General features: G+C 35.5%; 1 protein-coding gene across 1 annotated transcript in view; it reads left to right on the top strand.

The window, feature by feature from the left end:
- Positions 1-20,289, top strand: part of LOC127988090 (low-density lipoprotein receptor-related protein 1B-like) — a 249,172-nt gene that overhangs the window by 21,425 nt on the left and 207,458 nt on the right. The window contains exon 2 of the mRNA XM_052590619.1: positions 17,981-18,094. Within this exon, the coding sequence (XP_052446579.1) occupies positions 17,981-18,094 (114 nt within the window). The remainder of the gene's footprint in view (positions 1-17,980; positions 18,095-20,289) is intronic.

Genomic DNA, 20,289 nt, shown 5'->3' with positions numbered 1-20,289 from the left:
AAAACTGAGGACACAGAGTGTGAATAAAACAAAACGTCCTGCTTACAATTGATTTGCATTTTCAGCATGAATCTCCCCCGGAGCAGATGGCCGTTCGCTATAGAATATGAGCGTTCAATCCACATTCACCATTGCTGACATTATCTGGACCCTTATGAATCCTTCCCGCCAAACGCCCCTCATCTCGGTCCGAGCGTCACGCGAAAGCCAAATGCCACAAAGCTCGCAGGTGGCGGCGAACACCCATTCCGGCATGTTGGCGGAGGATCTGATCAAAACAGCTTTGTATGAGCGTGAAGTTGAACAGAGGGCACCATGTGTTCAAGGTTTTATCAACTCGAGTGGAAAAATGCTGCATGTTTGTCTACCTCACAGCGAAAAATGGGGAAATAACTTTCAGGGCGGCCATATTTTGTTCGAGCAGAACGCTCTGCCATAATACGGAGGCAGATGGGCGACACCGCTGTGCGAGATCATTGGTGTTCTGTAGATGTTTTTTGATTTCTGTGGCTCGTTTAGCATTTATGGCGTTTCTGCCGGGAATGAGGCGGATTCCATCATGTGCAATGACCCAAAAACCACTCACTTTTTGCGCAATACAGCTGGTGAAAGCGATCGGCGCAGTCGTGTAGTAATGTTCCCTGCGGTGTCGCATTTACACACACACTCAAATCATGATTAAATCTTAGAACCGTGACTGGGTTACAGCTCTAAATGGGATGCAAATGCGATGGATGCAAAAAATAGACGTTTAGGCTCATGCATACATGGAAATGCATGTTTGGGAGTCACTTTTGGGAATCGGTTTGGTATATTTTAGAAGTAGCCTAATTGGCAAATGCAAATGCTAAGATTATGTTGCAATTCAAGAACAGCCGGTAATCGAGAAGCCAACTTCTGAAGCCGGTAGATGGTCTAAAATGTAGAATAAACATTTAATCACGGGCCTACTGTACATAGTGATTATGAAAAACTACAATCTGAGTCTTTATTTATTGGGTATTTATTTCATTTATTAAATTATTTATTTTAATTACAAGGAAGTTTCCAAATGAATTTAACTAAACCCGTTAACCCTAATTTTTAAGAAACATTTTAACTTGGTTTTGAGTTGTAATAACTATACAGTCTATTCATTAACATTTATTACATGACTAATATAAATATCAATAAAATGAAATATTGTAAGTAAACATTACAGTTAAAATATTTATTAAATTTGTGTATATATTTCATATGAGTTAACTCTAATATTTATATAATGTAGTTATTATTAATATAATACAAAATCATGTAATTATTAATTACACAATTGTACTTGTATTAATAATAATATGACAGTTTGACCTGCAAAAATATGTGCATCATCCCATAATGAGCAGAATGTGATTTTGCCGTGTTTATTGTCTTCAGACAGCAGTGCAGTTTAGAACAGCAGAGGAATATTTCCTCTCGACATGTGTCCAGTTCTCAGGTCTACTCTCTGTGTGCCACAATCACAATCACACTCCTGACAGATAAATGCCCTTAAAGCAGCCGAGGAGCCGGTGAGGAACCAGAGTTGACAGGAAGTGGAGCTCATTTATGAGTAGTCAGCTGGTATGAGTAATGTAGCATGCTGGACTGTCCACAGAGCGCTCAAGACAAGCTTTGCCAGAAACCTTTCGTCTGATGCTTCAGTTTCCTCTCAACCGCATCTTTCTTTGAGCGAGAGGCTAAAACAAGCTGTTTCCAGATGAATGAGGTGGTGGTGTCGGTTAGTGAGGGGCGTCTCTTGCTTTCGCTCACCTGGGAGATGCGACTGACCCTGAGGGACTTACAGCATAACTGCAGCACATACAAACACACACACACACACACACACACCCTGACAAAGATAAACAAGTATGGACTGACTAGGACTAGTTTTCCCTGAGGAGGTGAGGGAAATCTGTGATTCAGAGATTTAGTGATTTCAGTCCCGTCTGAATTGAACACATCTGTTTGTTTTTCTAATACAACCTCATTCTTACACACATATATATATATATATATATATATATATATATATATATATATATATAGATAGATAGATAGATATAACATTTGTATTATAACAACAACAATAATAATTATTATAAATGGTAAATTAAATAGTTTTAAACAATTTAATTGAATAATTAGTTAGAGAACACTTTTGAGTTATTTAACGCTTGCATGTATAACTAGAATAATTTAATGAAAATATTTTGTGAATTCTAAGTGCTCTAAGAACAAATTATCACTTTTTGTTATACATTTTAGAAATACTTACTTTTTATTAGTACTAAAACATATATTTTGTCCCTTTATTAAATATTGTCTCTTTTTATCTCTAGATAGATCAATCACCTCAATCACCTTTATTTATATAGTGCTTTAAACAAAATACATTGCGCCAAAGCACTGAACAACATTCATTTGGAAAACAGTGTCTCAATAATGCAAAATGATAGTTAAAGGCAGTTCATCATTGAATTCATTGATGTCATCTCTGTTCAGTTGAAATAGTGTCTGTTTTAATTTGCAATCAAGTCAACGATATCGCTGTAGATGAAGTGACCCCAACTAAGCAAGCCAGAGGCGACAGCGGCAAGGAACCGAAACTCCATCGGTGACAGAATGGAGAAAAAAAAAACCTTGGGAGAAACCAGGCTCAGTTGGGGGGCCAGTTCTCCTCTGACCAGACGAAACCAGTAGTTCAATTCCAGGCTGCAGCAAAGTCAGATTGTGCAGAAGAATCATCTGTTTCCTGTGGTCTTGTCCTGGTGCTCCTCTGAGACAAGGTCTTTACAGGGGATCTGTATCTGGGGCTCTAGTTGTCCTGGTCTCCGCTGTCTTTCAGGGCAGTAGAGGTCCTTTCTAGGTGCTGATCCACCATCTGGTCTGGATACGTACTGGATCCGGGTGACTGCAGTGACCCTCTGATCTGGACACAGACTGGATCTGGTGGCCACAGTGACCTCGGAACAAGAGAGAAACAGACAAATATTAGCGTAGATGCCATTCTTCTAATGATGTAGAAAGTACGGTGTTATGTGAAGTGTTCCGGTTCCAGTTTACCTAATTAATGCAGCCTAAAAATCCTTTAACGGATTTGGATATTAAAAGCATATTAGTATGTTATGTGTATGCCAGGTTAAAGAGATGGGTCTTTAATCTAGATTTAAACTGCAAGAGTGTGTCTGCCTCCCGAACAATGTTAGGTAGGTTATTCCAGAGTTTAGGCGCCAAATAGGAAAAGGATCTGCCGCCCGCAGTTGATTTTGATATTCTAGGTATTATCAAATTGCCTGAGTTTTGAGAACGTAGCGGACGTAGAGGAGTATAATGTAAAAGGAGCTCATTCAAAGATAGATGCTCATTCAAAGATAGATGCAAATGACAGCTTCTGATTGTATATAACATTTTGTATCAATATACTTAATCTATAAATATTATAAACATTACACTGTTAAAAATATTCCGTAAAATATACGGTAAAAAACCGGCAGCTGTGGTTGCCAGAATTATACCGTAAAAAATACGGTAAAACCATTTTTTGGTTTAATGGTTTTATACCGTAAAAAGTACAGTTACACTGTTGTAGGTTTAACGGTTTTACTTTATATTTACAGTTTAATACCCTAATTTAACTGATATAATATTAATATACGAACTTATTGTAGCACTGAAATCTGTTTTGTACCTTTGTATTACACTAGTAACCACCAAAAGCAGGTGGTGATGAGAGAGTCACTTGGTGAAACAAAGCCCATCACAAGCAGCTTTTAAATAATAAGATATATAGAAGGTGCACGGTCTCATTCACACAAGCGCTAAACACCATCATGGTGAGACTCATTAAACTTAAATATGCAATAAACATTAATTTAACAACGTTTTATGTAACATACAAAACTAATAAACATAACAGATGAGAACAAATTAAGAAGAAACATAGTTATTTCAAAGAAAAAAAACATCAAATTCAAACAAAATTTGAAATGCAACGCAGAGAATTCTGGGAACGTAAGTTTACGGTTTTTCCCTGTTTATAGGAAATTACCGTTAACCAGAAAACAGGTTTGTACTGTAGCATTTTCACAGTTTTTTACAGTTAAAATCACAGTCGTTTTTTACAGTGTACTTATTTCTAAATATGATTAAAATAAAATAATTAAGATTTAATAATAAATATTTAGTTTAATTTTCAATTAATTAAATATTATTAGAAAATTATATATATGTGTGTGTGTTTGTGTGTGTTTCAGAACACGTAAATGTAATTTATTTTACGTAAATGCTTTAGTTTTTATATATATAAAAAAACAGTGCTACATTTGACACTAATGGGAAATGATAGATTTTTGTTTATGATAGCAAAATGTGCATTGGCATGTGCATGATGACAGAGGCGTGGACATGCAAATGCATGCTCGTTTTTACTCAACAATTAAGTTGATCGTGTATTGATAGATGAAAAGCCATGTTCTATCACACAACTGAGGGAGCATCGTAATTGCACTTTCTCCTCTTCTCTCTCTCTTTCTCTCTCTTAATCCTCTCTTATCTGGCCTGTACAATACTGCAGTGAATGTATGAACAGATTAGAAGGGTGAGGATGCGTGAAAAGAGCAAAAAGTGATGTAATGTTATTCTGAACCCATTTCACTTATTTTCTTCCACTGAATAAATAAATGAGTTATTTTTGAAGAAAAAAAAGTAAACTTGTTCATTTAAAGTTATCATGATGTATTTTTCTTCTCCTAATGATTGGATTTTATTTAAATTAAAAGTAAAGACTGAACTTGTTCAGTAACTGTAATTAATTGGTGATAAAAAAAAAAAACAACATCTGCTGTTTATTTATAACATGCTGATTTGTGGTTTCTAATGTGTTCTGGGTGGTTCTACCCTCCTATGTAATGGGTTTACTGGTTATAATGGGAATTGTATTGGTATTAATGAAAACTGCAATGTGTGTGTGTGTGTGTGTGTATATATATATATATATATATATATATATATATATATATATATATATATATATATATATATATATATATATATATATATATATATATATATATATATATCGAATGCGACGCTTGTGTAATTAGAAGTATATCTCCAGCACGTATAGATCAGGGTTGCCAGGTTTCCACAACAAATCCTACCCAGTTGTTTCTCATAACCCAAGCGCATTTCCAGGAGGTTCCCCGATAAAAATTGCTTCCTGGGGTTAAAATATACGTTTTTTTGGCAGGGTTGCATTTTAGGTGCTAAATATCATGCTATTGGTATTGGGGTTGCTTCAAACCACGGACATGAAAAACAACCGCAGACTGTGTTGAGCCGATTGCCCATTGAGATTCTCCTCATTATCCTGTCCTCTCGCACAATTTTTTTTTTTATTATTATATTACAGCAAGCCTCTTTGGAGGACTTCATTGAGTTAGTGACATCATAAAGATGCAATATTCTAGAAAATCACATATTTGGAACGGCAGATTTCAAGATGGCGGACGTGTCTGGAGTGGTTGAATGTCACCTACCTATACATATCTATGGTGGGTCTCTACTAATAATTGCTCACCTTCTGTTGGCGGCTTGTTAAAACCATTGAATCATAATGGGATATAACATTTTTGAATGGTTTTAATTGTTAATAGCTGATTGTTTCTAATGGTTGTTATGGTATTTGTAGGGGAAACCATTACAGTTTCTGTAATGGGTTCCTTTGAGGTTTCAGCAGTGTATCATGTTGCTGTGAGGTTGCTATGTTTTTCTGGGTTGTTTTTAGCACATGTGCCAGGTAGATGCTACTGTAGCTTGTTCTATGTTGTATTTTAATCTTGAGTACCTATAGAGTAGTACTGCATCCTTCATATCTCCAAAAAGTCTTTAGTTTTATCATATTTATAAGAGAAAGCTAGTCTGTACCGTTTTTTTTTTTTTTTTAATATCTCTAACTTAGCTATCGGCGCATAAGCACATCAAGTAAACAACATGCGATGTTGTCCTCAAACTGCACTTCCCACATGTACACCTTTAAAGAAAAAAAAAGACAACATAAAGTGGAACCAAACATAAAGTGGAACCAAAACCGCTAAGCAAATATATACAGTTTCAATACATACCACATAGAGATGTCCTGCTGTAGTCGTTGATGCTGCTGCTCTTATTCAATTTCAGCCTCGGGATCTGATTCTTGATCTTAAATATACGCTGAATCTGACTGTAAGCCATGGTTTGTTTTGGATGATGTTTTTTTTTCCTCACGGTAATGTCACATCTTCCAAACGCTCTCAACGCAAAAGCTTACTCGCGCTTGTGATTCTTTAGCTCCGCCCACACGTCAGCCGATCGAGTTTTTCCAAAAAAAAAAAATACCCAAAAAAACTAAAACACCTTAACAACTCCATATCCATAGCAACATGCTAAAACAATACAGAACATCACCCCAAAAACACATAAAACACCTTAGCAATATCAGAGCAAAATATTTGATGTTCTGGGTTGTTTTAGCATGTTGCTATGGAGTTGTTAAGGTGTTTTAGTTTTTTTGGGTAATTTTCTGGGTTGTTTTAGCATGTTGCTATGGTGAGGGTGCTTCAGTTTCTTTTTTTTTTGTGTTCTGGGTTTTATCATGTTGCGGTGAGGTTGCTAAGTTGTTTAGGTGTTTTTGTCTGGTGTTCTGAGCAGTTTTTAGCATGTTGCTTTGAGGTTGTTAAGGTGTTTTTTTGAGTGTTGTTCTGAGCAGTTTTTAGCGTGTTGCTTTGAGGTTGTTAAGGTGTTTTTTGAGTGGTGTTCTGAGTGGTTTTTAGCGTGTTACTTTGAGGTTGTTAAGAGTGGTTTTTAGCATGTTGCTCTGAGGTTGTTAAGGTGTTTTTTGAGTGGTGTTCTGAGTGGTTTTTAGCGTGTTGCTTTGAGGTTGTTAAGGTGTTTTTTTGAGTGGTGTTCTGAGTGGTTTTTAGCATGTTGCTGTGAGGTTAAGGTGTTTTTTTGAGTGGTGTTCTGAGTGGTTTTTAGCATGTTGCTCTGAGGTTGTTAAGGTGTTTTTTGAGTGGTGTTCTGAGTGGTTTTTAGCGTGTTGCTTTGAGGTTGTTAAGGTGTTTTTTTGAGTGGTGTTCTGAGTGGTTTTTAGCGTGTTGCTTTGAGGTTGTTAAGGTGTTTTTTTGAGTGGTGTTCTGAGTGGTTTTTAGCGTGTTGCTTTGAGGTTGTTAAGAGTGGTTTTTAGCATGTTGCTCTGAGGTTGTTAAAGGGACAATAAGTAACTTTTTAGGTATTTTATTAATAAAATCAATATTTTTATTCATAAATATGCCCTCAATGGTGTACAAATACCTATGCCAATGTTTAAACTAATCCTTGTAAATGAAGAATTTATTATCTTTATATACATGGGACGGGTAGGTTGACGGAGGCTTCCATGTAGTTCCGCCATCTTGCAAAACTATAATAGCAGAGAGGGACAAAAAGTACTAAGCCAACGCGTTTCCACAGCGCGTTTTCGGTCAGAGCCAGAAACGCAGGTGCAGAGCAGTGAGAGGCGCTTGAAACTGCACCGGCAAGTTTAAAAGTCTGGATTGCATTCTTATTATGGACCATACATATGCCGCGCCACAGGAGAAGAAAACATTGTCGCCAAAACAGTCAAAAATAGAACGTAAAAGGAAACGTGACCGTAGATTACAGAAAACAAGAGTTAATGTCGGGGAAGCTTTTTCTAGGTGGAAAGAGCTAATGCTTGATAAAGATTTCAAAAGAGACGCTGAAGTGGCCAGTTTTCTTCTCGACAGGTAAGTCAGTGTTACAATCTATATTATAATATTTTTTTTATATCTAACAATGCATATAATTCAGAAAATATAACGAATAAATTAGACATAACTACTAATTACAATATTTCATGTTTTCCACAGTCAGTAATTCATACTGTAACATTCGTTTGTTAGTTGTCATGTTGCAGTTTGTTTGAAATAACACACCTGTTCACCTGAAGGAAAACTCGACGAAGTGCTATTAGAATACATCCTGTCAAAGCTTTTTGGTACATATCGCCTACCGTAGATGCAACGCGCATTTGAAAAAGCGAGGCGCTGGAGAGCAAAATTAGTTTGAATGCAAAATACAATTTCACCACTAGATGGGAGTAATTCCTACTCAGTGTCCCTTTAAGGTGTTTTTTGAGTGGTGTTCTGAGTGGTTTTTAGCGTGTTGCTTTGAGGTTGTTAAGGTGTTTTTTTGAGTGGTGTTCTGAGTGGTTTTTAGCGTGTTGCTTTGAGGTTGTTAAGAGTGGTTTTTAGCGTGTTGCTGTGAGGTTGTTAAGGTGTTTTTTTGAGTGGTGTTCTGAGTGGTTTTTAGCGTGTTGCTTTGAGGTTGTTAAGGTGTTTTTTTGAGTGGTGTTCTGAGTGGTTTTTAGCGTGTTGCTTTGAGGTTGTTAAGAGTGGTTTTTAGCGTGTTGCTGTGAGGTTGTTAAGGTGTTTTTTTGAGTGGTGTTCTGAGTGGTTTTTAGCATGTTGCTGTGAGGTTAAGGTGTTTTTTTGAGTGGTGTTCTGAGTGGTTTTTAGCATGTTGCTGTGAGGTTAAGGTGTTTTTTGAGTGGTGTTCTGAGTGGTTTTTAGCGTGTTGCTGTGAGGTTGTTAAGGTGTTTTTTTGAGTGGTGTTCTGAGTGGTTTTTAGCATGTTGCTTTGAGGTTGTTAAGGTGTTTTTTTGAGTGGTGTTCTGAGTGGTTTTTAGCATGTTGCTGTGAGGTTGTTAAAGGGGGGGTGAAATGCTATTTCATGCATACTGAGTTTTTTACACTGTTAAAGAGTTGGATTCCCATGCTAAACATGGACAAAGTTTCAAAAATTAAGTTGTACGTTTGAAGGAGTATTTTTGTTCCAAAAAAACTTCTTCCGGTTTGTCACAAGTTTCGGAAAGTTTTTTTCGAGTATGGCTCTGTGTGACGTTAGATGGAGCGGAATTTCCTTATATGGGTCCTAAGTGCGCGCTCTTCTGCCGGAAGAGCGCGCACTCCAGTATAGCAGAGCAGAGAGAGGCTGAGCACAGCCTGATCAGAGCGAGAGCGTCGCGAAAAGTCACAAGAGAAGTGTGTTTTTGGTTGCCAGGGCAAGACAACCCTGCACAGATTACCAAAAGAGAAACAGCATTAAGGGACCAGTGGATGGAGTTTATTTTTACAGAGCATCAACGGAGTTGTGCAAGTGTTTTTGTTTGTTCCCTGCATTTCGGATTGCACATCGTTTATTTCTTAAGGATAATGCAGTCCCAACGGAAAAGGGTCACGATTGTGTGTTGGAACCACATGCGGTGAGTAAAACTGCTTCAAATATCTCTGTGTTGTTAACTTAGCTATCAGCGCGTAAGCACATCAAGTAAACAACATGCGATGTTGTCATCAAACTGCACTTTCCACATGTACAGCTTAAAAAAAAAAAAAGACGACATAAAGTGGAACTTAGTCATTTTCCAAAACCGCTAAGCAAATATATACAGTTTCAGTACATACCACATAGAGAAGCCTTTGCTGATGCTGCTCTTGTTAAATTTCAGCCTCTGGATCTGTGTCACAGCTTCCACATGCTCTCAACTCAAAAGCCTCCTGGCGCTCGTGATTCTTTAGCTCCGCCCACACGTCAAGCCTCTAGGCGCTCGTGTTTTTCCGGGAAAAATCGGTACAAACTATCTTTCTCTTATAAATATAATAAAAATAAAGACTTTTTGGAGTTATGAAGGATGCAGTACTACTCTATAGGTACTCAAGATTAACAGGATATTGAGTGAAAACGAGCATTTCACCCCCCCTTTAAGGTGTTTTTTCTTGTGGTGTTCTGAGTGTTTTTTAGCATGTTGCTATGGGGTTGCTAAGGTGTTTATTTGTGTTTAGGTGGTGTTCTAAATGGTTTTTAGCATGTTTCTGTTATAAAGGTGTTTTATGGGTGGTGCTCTTGGTTGTTTTTTTGTTTTTTTGCATGACGCTAATGGGATGTTAAGGTGTTCTGGGATGTTTTGCATTTTTTTTTTCTTACAGTTTGTGGTTTTTAAGGTATTCTGGGTCAAAGACTATAGAATACCCAAGACGTGTAACTTGTATAGTTTTGAATGGGGGAAATGCAATGCTCAATATGGCCACTCAATCGCAGGAAGCCCCGCCTTCTGAATGAATTTTCTGAATTCTCTCCTAAACAAATGACAGTTTAACATTGAATTAATTCAGTCACACTTTAATACTTAGCCTTAGCAGCAGAAATGCTGTTCACAATATATCTGAGCCCCTTTGTGTGATTCTTTTAAAAAGCCCAGTTGAATGTGATATTAAATGAATTCATTGTTTTCTATTCCAGCTGAATCATTCCACTCAGCATGTCCCAGTGAGAGTGAAATACTGTATGCACTATGAAGCACCGCTATTTTTTGATAATCTAGCCCCATTATGAAACCGTACGATTCAGAAACGTTTTGGAAACTGAAGCGAGATGGTCTCTTGAGTTCACAAAGGCTCAGCCAATCAGAATCCACAAGTAAAAGCCACAGCCAAATGCTTATTAAAGTGAACAGGAAGGCACAAGAAGTACTTATCTAATAAAGGGCAAAAAATATGATGTTTCATTTGCAAATCTGTCTTTGCAAAGATAAAAGAAATTCAGATATCTAAAGAAAAAGATAAAATCTCAGGACAATGGATGCAAAATCGTTGCATAGAACTTTTTTTATTTCCTTTTGGCGCCTCCACCGGAGGTTTTTGTGCTGACATCTGTGATAAGAGAAAAACGCTTCAGACTTTGTGCTTCAGATTCAGACTTGTAGAATGAAGACAGCTGGCGAGGCTGGATCTTGTCATTTCACAAAGCCAGAATGCCCTGTGATGTAGACTGTACTGATAAAAGTGCGTCCAAGGACTCGTCGTCTCATTCCACAATGTTTTTTTTTTTTTGCTTAAAGCTGTTGCAAGTTATTGTGAGAGCGTGTTTATGAAGCTCATGATGACTTTGAGTCGAGCAGACAGCTTGACTGACCCTGAGAAACGCAGAGATGACATTTCAAGTGACTCTTGAAGCACAGGTTTAGTTTAAGCAAATCACACTTTTTCCAACCTTCAAAACTTATTAGCATGAAAACAGCTTTGAGATGGAAATCATTTTCAAATTATTTTCAAGCTGGGTTAACAGAACTAGCAATGTACAGAGGCTCCCCAAAACACAACTTTTTATGAAAAAAAAAAAAATGTTTAGAATGAAATAAAATTCATGTTTTTTTTTAGGCCGCTGAATTGGAGTTCTGAGTGGAGTGAGATATATATATATATATATATATATATATATATATATATATATATATATATATATATTAATGTATATACAGATTTTGTGTTGTGTATGTATGTGTATTATTTATTTATTCATTATATAGTTTTTATATTTAATTTACGTTATTAAATATTTAACATTACATTGTTTGTTTGTTAGGGTTAAACATACCTATAACACACATACACTCTCTAACTGCTCTGTTTTTCTTTATTTTAAATATGATCTTTATAAGTTTGTTTGCATTTGTAAACAACATTTGTAAAATTGTGTATGTAACTCAGCTGCCTATCTTGGCCAGGACACTCACGTAGAGTCTTCTTTCCTGGTTAAATAAATAAATAATTTGCACACTTGTTTCCTAGTTTTGCCCTTTTCTATTAATACTGAATTTGCCGTTTTGTTTATTAGCCTACAAATATAAGGCAAACAAAACTTTGTGTTTACGTGAGCCTATGCTGAGTTCACACTGCACATTATTGAAACTGTGTCTTGCGTTATTAACGTTGCAAACAGACTTTGATGTCCAATAAGAATCTATACTACATCCTTTTATTACTTGCTCTGCGTTTTTAAAGTCAGTTTAAATAATTAGTTTTTTTTTTTTTTCTGCCTGAAGTTTGGGAGCTCAAGACTCGTTCCTTATTACAGTGTCACATCTCTATGAGAACCGCGAATGATATTTCCTAATTAAGAGCTGGCAGCGAGCCTACGTCCTTCCCACTTATTTCAGAAATAAAACGATCAATATGGGCCCCACGCACGCGGCGTAATTGAACGAGCTTGTGCGCATAATTTGGGATTGATTAATCACGTGAGAGAGAAATTGCAAACATCTCTGTGGCACAATGGCTGGAGCCGTTCATCATCGGCGGCGCGCGCCGAGCCGGAGTTAATGTGTGGAGCGCGAGGGCAGGTTGACGGAACTGCGCGGTTTAATTAAATACCCAGATCTGGATGAGGATATGCCTGTGCTCATTAAATGTCACTCACTCGCACCTTGTTAAAAAAAGCGGCAGATTATCTCGGGAATGTTTTACAGCTGTGCAGATGAAGAAATGACGGCTTTACTGTGCTGCATGAAATGCCCCTTCAAGAAAAGGTTAAGATAGAAAACATTCTCATTTCTATTAAAGTTTACTCTTTTTATTTTGTTTATCTTACATGTTTGTAGTTTTATTGTGTATGATTAATCAGACGATTTGGTTCATGTGAGCTATTTATTTATTTTCCTTCCACATCTATGCAAATTGATTTATTTATTGTAGAAGTAGCAGTATTAAAATATATTTCATAATGTATTAATTAATATTAGTACACATATTGTTAATATTTATTTGAAATAAATTAGCATTATTTTATAGAAAATATAGTTATTTATTATTATTATTATTATTATTATTATTATTATTATTGTCCAAATGCAATGTTAAAGTTTAAGGTGACATGAATTTATTAGGTCTTGGATTTATTATAAATTATAAATATTAATTATTATTTGTCAATATTTATTAATATCAGTATTTTAAAGTATTAATATATCTATACAAATTTATTTTTTCATATTTTATTAGACCAATTTTGAACATTTTATAATAATTAAAAAATAGGTATATTTATTTAAAAAACGTGTGTGTGTATATATATATATATATATATATATATATATATATATATATATATATATATATATACATACATACATGCACGCATGCATGCATGCATGCATGCATACATACATACATACATACATACATACATACATACATACATATACATATATATATATATATATATATATATATATATATATATATATATATATATATACAATCACCTAAAGGATTATTAGGAACACCATACTAATACTGTATTTGACCCCCTTTTGCCTTCAGAACTGCCTTAATTCTACGTGGCATTGATTCAACAAGGTGCTGAAAGCATTTTTTAGAAATGTTGGCCCATAATGTTCCCAAATGTTGGCACAAAGCTCCCGTTACACCACATCCCAAAGATGCTCCAATGGATTGAGATCTGGTGACTGTGGGGGCCATTTTAGTACAATGAACTCATCGTCATGTTCAAGAAACCATTTTGAAATGATTCGAGCTTAGTGACATGGTGCATTATCCTGCTGGAAGCAGCCATCAGAAGAAGGGTGCATGGTGGTCATAAAGGGATGGACTTGGTCAGCTACAATGCTCAGGTGGGCCATGGCATTTAAACGATGCCCAATTGGCACTAAGGGGCCTAAAGTGTGCCAAGAAAACATCCCCTACACCCTGATGATTTAAAAAATAATAATAATAAATTCCGTGACCTTTGCCCCTCCTGTACACCTTATTATTGTTGCATTGTAATTGGCTCTGTATCTTCCACCTCAATATGCTTAGTAATAACACTTTAAAAAACAAATATGTTGCACACATATTAAAACTGTAGGAAAAAACTGAAAAAAAAAACCCTCTTTACTTTCCATAACTTGTTTAAGGAGATATATATATATATATATATACAGTATATTCCTAAATAAAATCTTAACTCACTTTAAGAAAGTAAATAAGATCAATTCACAGTGAAGTTAAGCATTAGACCGAGAAAAAAAAAAAAAAAAAATGAGAGGAAGCAGCTAATAGTCTTTTAGGACAGTTACTCTTGGCACAAGCAGCAGTGAAGCACTTCCTCCATATGTCTGGTCGTGGGTCAATAGCGTCGCATTAAAGCACTCGATTCACAAGGAAAGTCAACATTCGGACGATTTTATTTATAGTACTTACATTGAAAACTCGAATCAATCATTGATTATTTTATCCAATAAATGCACCATGTGTGACTGATTGCAATACTTGGCTTGTCCAGAAAGTCTGCCTCAGAACGTCATTTGAAGACTTCTTCGCTTCATCCAAACAAGAAACACTCTCGATTTATTGACAAACACACGCCGAGATTCGCATTTTGATACCCCCGCCGGTGTGAATGTTCATCATTCGAAGCTGCTTTCGCATCTATATTTCACACATTCCCATAAAATATATTTCCAAAGCAGCTGTCAGGGACGCGTTCAGCATGCCGTATTTTCCCAGGTACAAAACAAGCAGGCGCGGAGTGACGGAGGACTGTGAGCAGAATCACATTAGGCATAATGTGTGAAAAAGCCACACTGAATTTTAAGATAAGCTGTTGAATTATTCATGTTTTCTTGGCGAGGAGTGTGTGTGTCGGCTCATGTTTAAGGGCCTGGTTTGTGTTGTGTGAGGTAATATCTTGATTATCTGGGGAGAAAAATGGAAGAGTTTGGTTGAAACTAATAATGTAGGCCTATTAATATGTTTGCATAGATTTTTTACGTTGTGCTTTAGAATGAATGCATTTTTTTTTTCAGGATTATGGGTTGGGTTCATTATGTCTTTTACATGTTAGCCGTGACAGATTTTCAGTGGGAATTGAGCAGCTTGTTTTTAGCTGCAGTATATAATGAGGAGAAATGAAGCCTGGTTGGAGATATAGAGGGATAGATGAATACTATGAGTATATGTAAAAAGAAACAGGATTCGCAATCCAATATAACTTTAAAGTAACAATGTTTTCAAAGTTTCATGGGAGATTTAGAGTGGAAAACTGTATTTAGGGATTTGGAAGGGATTTGTTTTTTGGCAATGAGGATTTGATGAGATTATGAACTATTGCTATGATTTTCTTGTCTACTGTCTTTGATAATATAAAAGTGACCTTATATATTCAATACAACAACCACTTAATTGCACAAAAAAGATCATGGCTGTGATGTTAACTAGCATAGCTATGGTGTAAACAGCAGCGATTACGCTGTCAACTGTGACAATTTATATTCACTGTGTTTGTATAATAAGCATATATGCGACTGAATACCACAAACTGAATCCATCTCACCCTGAACTGCCAGTGAATCACAAAACTCCTTAAACGTGTTCACGCAGTAAAGCAGCTGCTGAAAAAATCACTCGTATATCAGCTGCTTTTTACCACAACCAGACTGTTACAGGTTTCCCCATTTAAATACCGTTCTGTGTTTGCGTATATTGGCTTTGACTCTTCGCATTACCAGAGCGCGAGTCCAAAACTTGTTTCCGTGTTCCTTAGCGCTCAGGGCCAAACGAACAGGATATTTCCTTTGAACTTCCTGTCTCGACTTCCTTGTCATCTCCTTGAGAGCGATTTGGAATTGGAGTTTGGAGCCGCTGTAATCACAAGGCATGCTGCTTTCACGCATCAAACCGTCCTGCCCATCCGCTCAGCAGGAGGCCGCAAACGCGCCTCTATTACGCGCCCATCTTCATGTCGTTCTGTTATGGAAATGCGCACACTTTTCCCAGCTTGAAAGGATCCTGGCTTCTCCTTTTGTGCCTTTCAACCACTTTTAAAACACCGTCTGATGTACCAAACCCGTCTCTACACTTTGTTGGCTCCGTCCCTGCTGCTTCTCTCTGGGATTGTTTACTGCAACCCAAATAAGGATAGAAAGTAATTCAAATGGATGTCGGGATTGTTTGGGTTTAGGCCGAGGACCGTTGTGAAGTGTTTGTAGCAGTCGGTGTGTAATTTGGTTATTGGTGAAACACTAATGCATCGTGGATAAAAAAAAAAGAGCGAGCACTTTTTTTAGTAGATTGCAAGCTACTTGAGGCTATTGGTTTTTAAGCATTTGGGTGAATGAAAGAACATGTGTTCTCTTTGAACACTCGAGAGGAGAGCAGACGACATGACCACACTTACTTAAATCTGAGGAAGTGCTTTCACGATCGTGTATATATATATGGATTATTATTACAATTTCCCCCAAATCTGTCTATATATCTATCTGTCTGTCTGTCTGTAGTTTGTTTTAAATTGAGTGTGTGATCATGGACTTCCTAAAAGCTAAATAACAATCATGAATTACTTTAAGTATTTTTAATACATTAATTGAATAATTTTCATTTATGTCTTACTTTAATGTTCTTAAATTTTATATTCAAATTCCTATGTGTGTGTGCGTGTGTGTGTGTGTGTGTGTGTGTGTGTGTGTATATATATATATATATATATATATATATATATATAAAAATTATAATATTTTTTTTTTCTAATTTTGTTGCTGTTGTTAAATGTGTGTCTACTCTTGACATCCAGTGTAAAACATTTGAGTATCACTCACTCATAATCTGAATCTTTCATTTTACTGTCAACCCACATCCAGCATTAAAGGAACACACCACTATTTTTGATAATCGACTCATTTTCCAACTCTCCTAAAGTTAAACAGTTGAATTTTACCGTTTTTGAATCGATGCAGCCGATCTCTGGGTTTGGTGGTAGCACTTTTAGCTTAGCTTAGCATAGATCATTGAATCTGATTAGACCGTTAGCATCAAGCTCAAAAATGATCAAAGAGTTTCAATGTATTTCCTATTTAAAGACTCTTCTGTAAGGCTAGGAAATATACTATAACTCCAGCGTAATAATCAAGGAACTTTGCTTCAGTACCATGGGTGCAGCAGGCTAGATAATCTTTTCAGGTCTCTGTGGGATTAGAAACAAAATCACTATTAATCACGGGATTGGAACGGGACTGGAAAAAATATCAGCAGGAGTAGGCGGGACCGGGAATCGTAATAACACTTTGATCCCCAAATTTATACCCAAATATAGCCTAAGTTTTAAATAAATAAACTATAAACTGTTGGCTTATATTTTAATTTTGAACTCAATTCTACTTGCCCTGTCTCTTTATAGTCTCCTCCTGTTTGATTTGATGTGGCTGGTTAAGTGAATGACCTACGTTTATTTGTGTGCACTCAGATTAACAATGAAACGTTGAGCTTCTGTAAAATAATTAAAGCAAACAAGATGCGGTTTCTGCCGTCTTTGAAACTTTAAGATGGCTTCCAGTTCAATAAAATAACAAAAAAAAAATTAATAAAAATTATACATTTAGAATTTTTATTTAACTAAAGTTGTTAACTAATTGCTGTGATTTGTACTGTATTTTTTTTTAATCTTTTTTTACTGTAACTGACAGATTCCGGCCCAAAAAAATAAATACAACATGGGAGGGAACGGGAGTCATTCTTCCTGGGTTGAAACGGGACGGGATTTTCCCCCAGTTTTTTTATGGGATTGGTACGGGACCAATATTGCTGCGGCTACACAAACTAGCTGTAGACTATTTTCAGGCGGTGTGTAATATCACTGTACCTGCTGTACCCATGGTTCCTTGATTATTACGCCAGAATGAGAGTATAGCTCCTAGCCATATCAGTCTAGAAAATTACAACTTTCCATTTTCTGTCAGTTTTAGTACATGATGTAACTACAGAAGAGTCCATTTTTAATTAGGAAAACTAAACTCTTTGGCTATTTTTGAGCGAGATGCTAACGGTCTAATCAGATTCAATGTCTTATGCTAAGCTAAGCTAAAAGAGCCACCGCCAGACCCAGAGCTCAGCTGAATGGATTCAAAAACCGGTAAAACTCAACTGTTTAGCTGTTTGGAAAATGACCACATTTTCTAAAGAATTGTGTTTTCTTTAACATTTTCTATGATAATACATCCATATTCAACGCAAACATGAGAAACATGCTTTAACATCTCATTCATGTGGTCTCGTTTTTCATCTCTCCACCCTGCTCTGCGCTCTTCCTCAAGCGTGTGACGTGGAGGAATATCTGTGTGCGGACGGCCGCAGCTGTGTTTCTGAGAGCTGGCTGTGTGACGGGGAGCTCGACTGCCCCGACGGCTCTGATGAAACGCCAACCATATGTGAGTCCATTAGCACAGCACATCACACCACTTATTCACTTTCTTTCATTAGTTCATTTATCTAATTCTGTACATTTATGTATATTTGGAAAAGTATTTATTTGTTTGTTTAATAATTCACTTATTCATTGTTTATATATTTAAAATTTATTACTTTAATATATAACAACCCCATTATTTGTTTATCATGTACTTTTATTGAAAAGAACATAACTTTAAAATGTATTCGTTTTATTATACGTATATGCTAATTTATCTAACATTTACATTTCTAAAAGCATATTTTATAAAAATATCATTCTATCTTTTTCTTTCTGTAACAAACTTATTATTTCTTTATTATATATATATATATATATATATATATATATATATATATATATATATATATATATATAATTATATAAAACAATTTACAGAACATATATTTTTTTAAGAAATGTATTTTTAAATATAAAAAAAAACATATAATTTACTGTACAATATATAATTTTTTACATATATTTTTCAACATTTACATTTCCCATCCTATGCTCTCATACATATCATAACCTATGTGGACAAGTAAATATGTCAACTTGAAGGGGTTTTTGAAGGACATGTTCAGATTCAACATTGTACCAAAACCACAATCTGATCAAAAGTGAACTATTAAGATGCATATTCATATAAACTTATATATATATTTTTTTTTAGTTTTACATTTTCTGCCAAGTTGCATTTAATTTTACCCAGGGTCAAAGAGATCAACAATCACACTTCAAGATCCTATTATAAAATGAATCGGTTTCCAAAATGCTTCAGTAAAAACAGGAAATGCACTCATAAATATTGCTGGATGAAAAAATACTGAGCCTGGGATAAACGATGAAGCATTAATTGAAGGAATTGTTGCCTGAAGTATTGTGCGTTTTTTCACACAGTACAGTCCTCGATTGCACAAATTCTGAGAGGATAAAGAGATGAGAAAGCTTTTGTACGTATGACAGGCTGCATAATTATCTCTTTGTAAATAGTATGCAATGATATATCTTTGGAAAATCAGTGTATGCAGGAAGAAATATTCCTGACAAGGCTTTTATGAGATTAGAGGAAATCACAGTGGAGGTCAGTTGCCTTCGGCGAAATATCTTGTGGTAACATAGTAAGCATGTTATTTTAAAGTTATAGTTCCTGTCAGTGTTTTTTTTTTTTTTTTTTTTTTTTTTTTTTTTTAAATAAATTCACCTTACTCATTTTTCCTGACAGTTTGGTAATTACCAAGCTCGTTTAAATAAATATGAGGTTTTTATAGCGAATATTGTCTCTGCACACTGTCGGACTCGGAATGTGCTTTTTCTTGTACAGTATGTGCAACTGCATAAACTAGTTTCTGACTTTTCTCATTGCACGTCAACAAACGCACTGCCGTGGTTCCTTTGATCGGTTTATCATCTCTCGTCTGTGAACGACCATCAGTGGTTTTCCATCTTGCCATTCTCTTAATATTCATCCCGTTAATCACACGAGATTAGTGTGTAATCCATTTTCAAAAACAATAAACACAAGCAGAAATTGAAATTTGGGCAGTTTGTATGGATGAAAGAGCCTTGAAAGAAGTCTCTCTTTACTCTAATGCTGGTAGCACTTTATTTTACAGTCCTGTTCCTCATGTACATACTATGTATTATTTATAGTAATTACAATATGTAATATGTATGTAATAACTAGGTGCTAACCCTGAACCCACCCCTGAACCTAACCCTACCCCACGTAGTTAACTTGCATTACCAGAAATTTCTTAAATACACTGTAAGTACACTATAAATACACGTACTGTAAAATAAAGTGCAACCCTAATGCTGTTATTTTATGTGTATATATATAATAAATGAATATAAAATTGTAAAAATGTAAAAAAAAAAAAAAATTATATATATATTACAAAGTAACTGGCGCTAATTCTTTGAAAAAGTAACTTGGAGTAACTTTTTTTCTTGTAAATTTAAAAGTACGGTAATGCATAATTTTACTTGTTACTTTAAAAAAAATCAAATTATGTAACTTGTGTTAATTGTAATGTGAAAAAAAAACTATAATTTACACATTTACATAACTAATTTATAACTGTTTGTATACATTATAATTAATGGATTGTGCATTATATAATTTATTTTATCATGTATTTTCAATTTCTTTATTTTTAATTGAAGTTT

This window comes from Carassius gibelio, chromosome B22 (assembly GCF_023724105.1).
Source record: "Carassius gibelio isolate Cgi1373 ecotype wild population from Czech Republic chromosome B22, carGib1.2-hapl.c, whole genome shotgun sequence".
NCBI classification, from domain to species: domain Eukaryota; kingdom Metazoa; phylum Chordata; class Actinopteri; order Cypriniformes; family Cyprinidae; genus Carassius; species Carassius gibelio.
The sequence above is the reverse complement of the archived record's forward strand: the minus strand, read 5'-3'. Positions and strand labels throughout refer to the sequence as shown.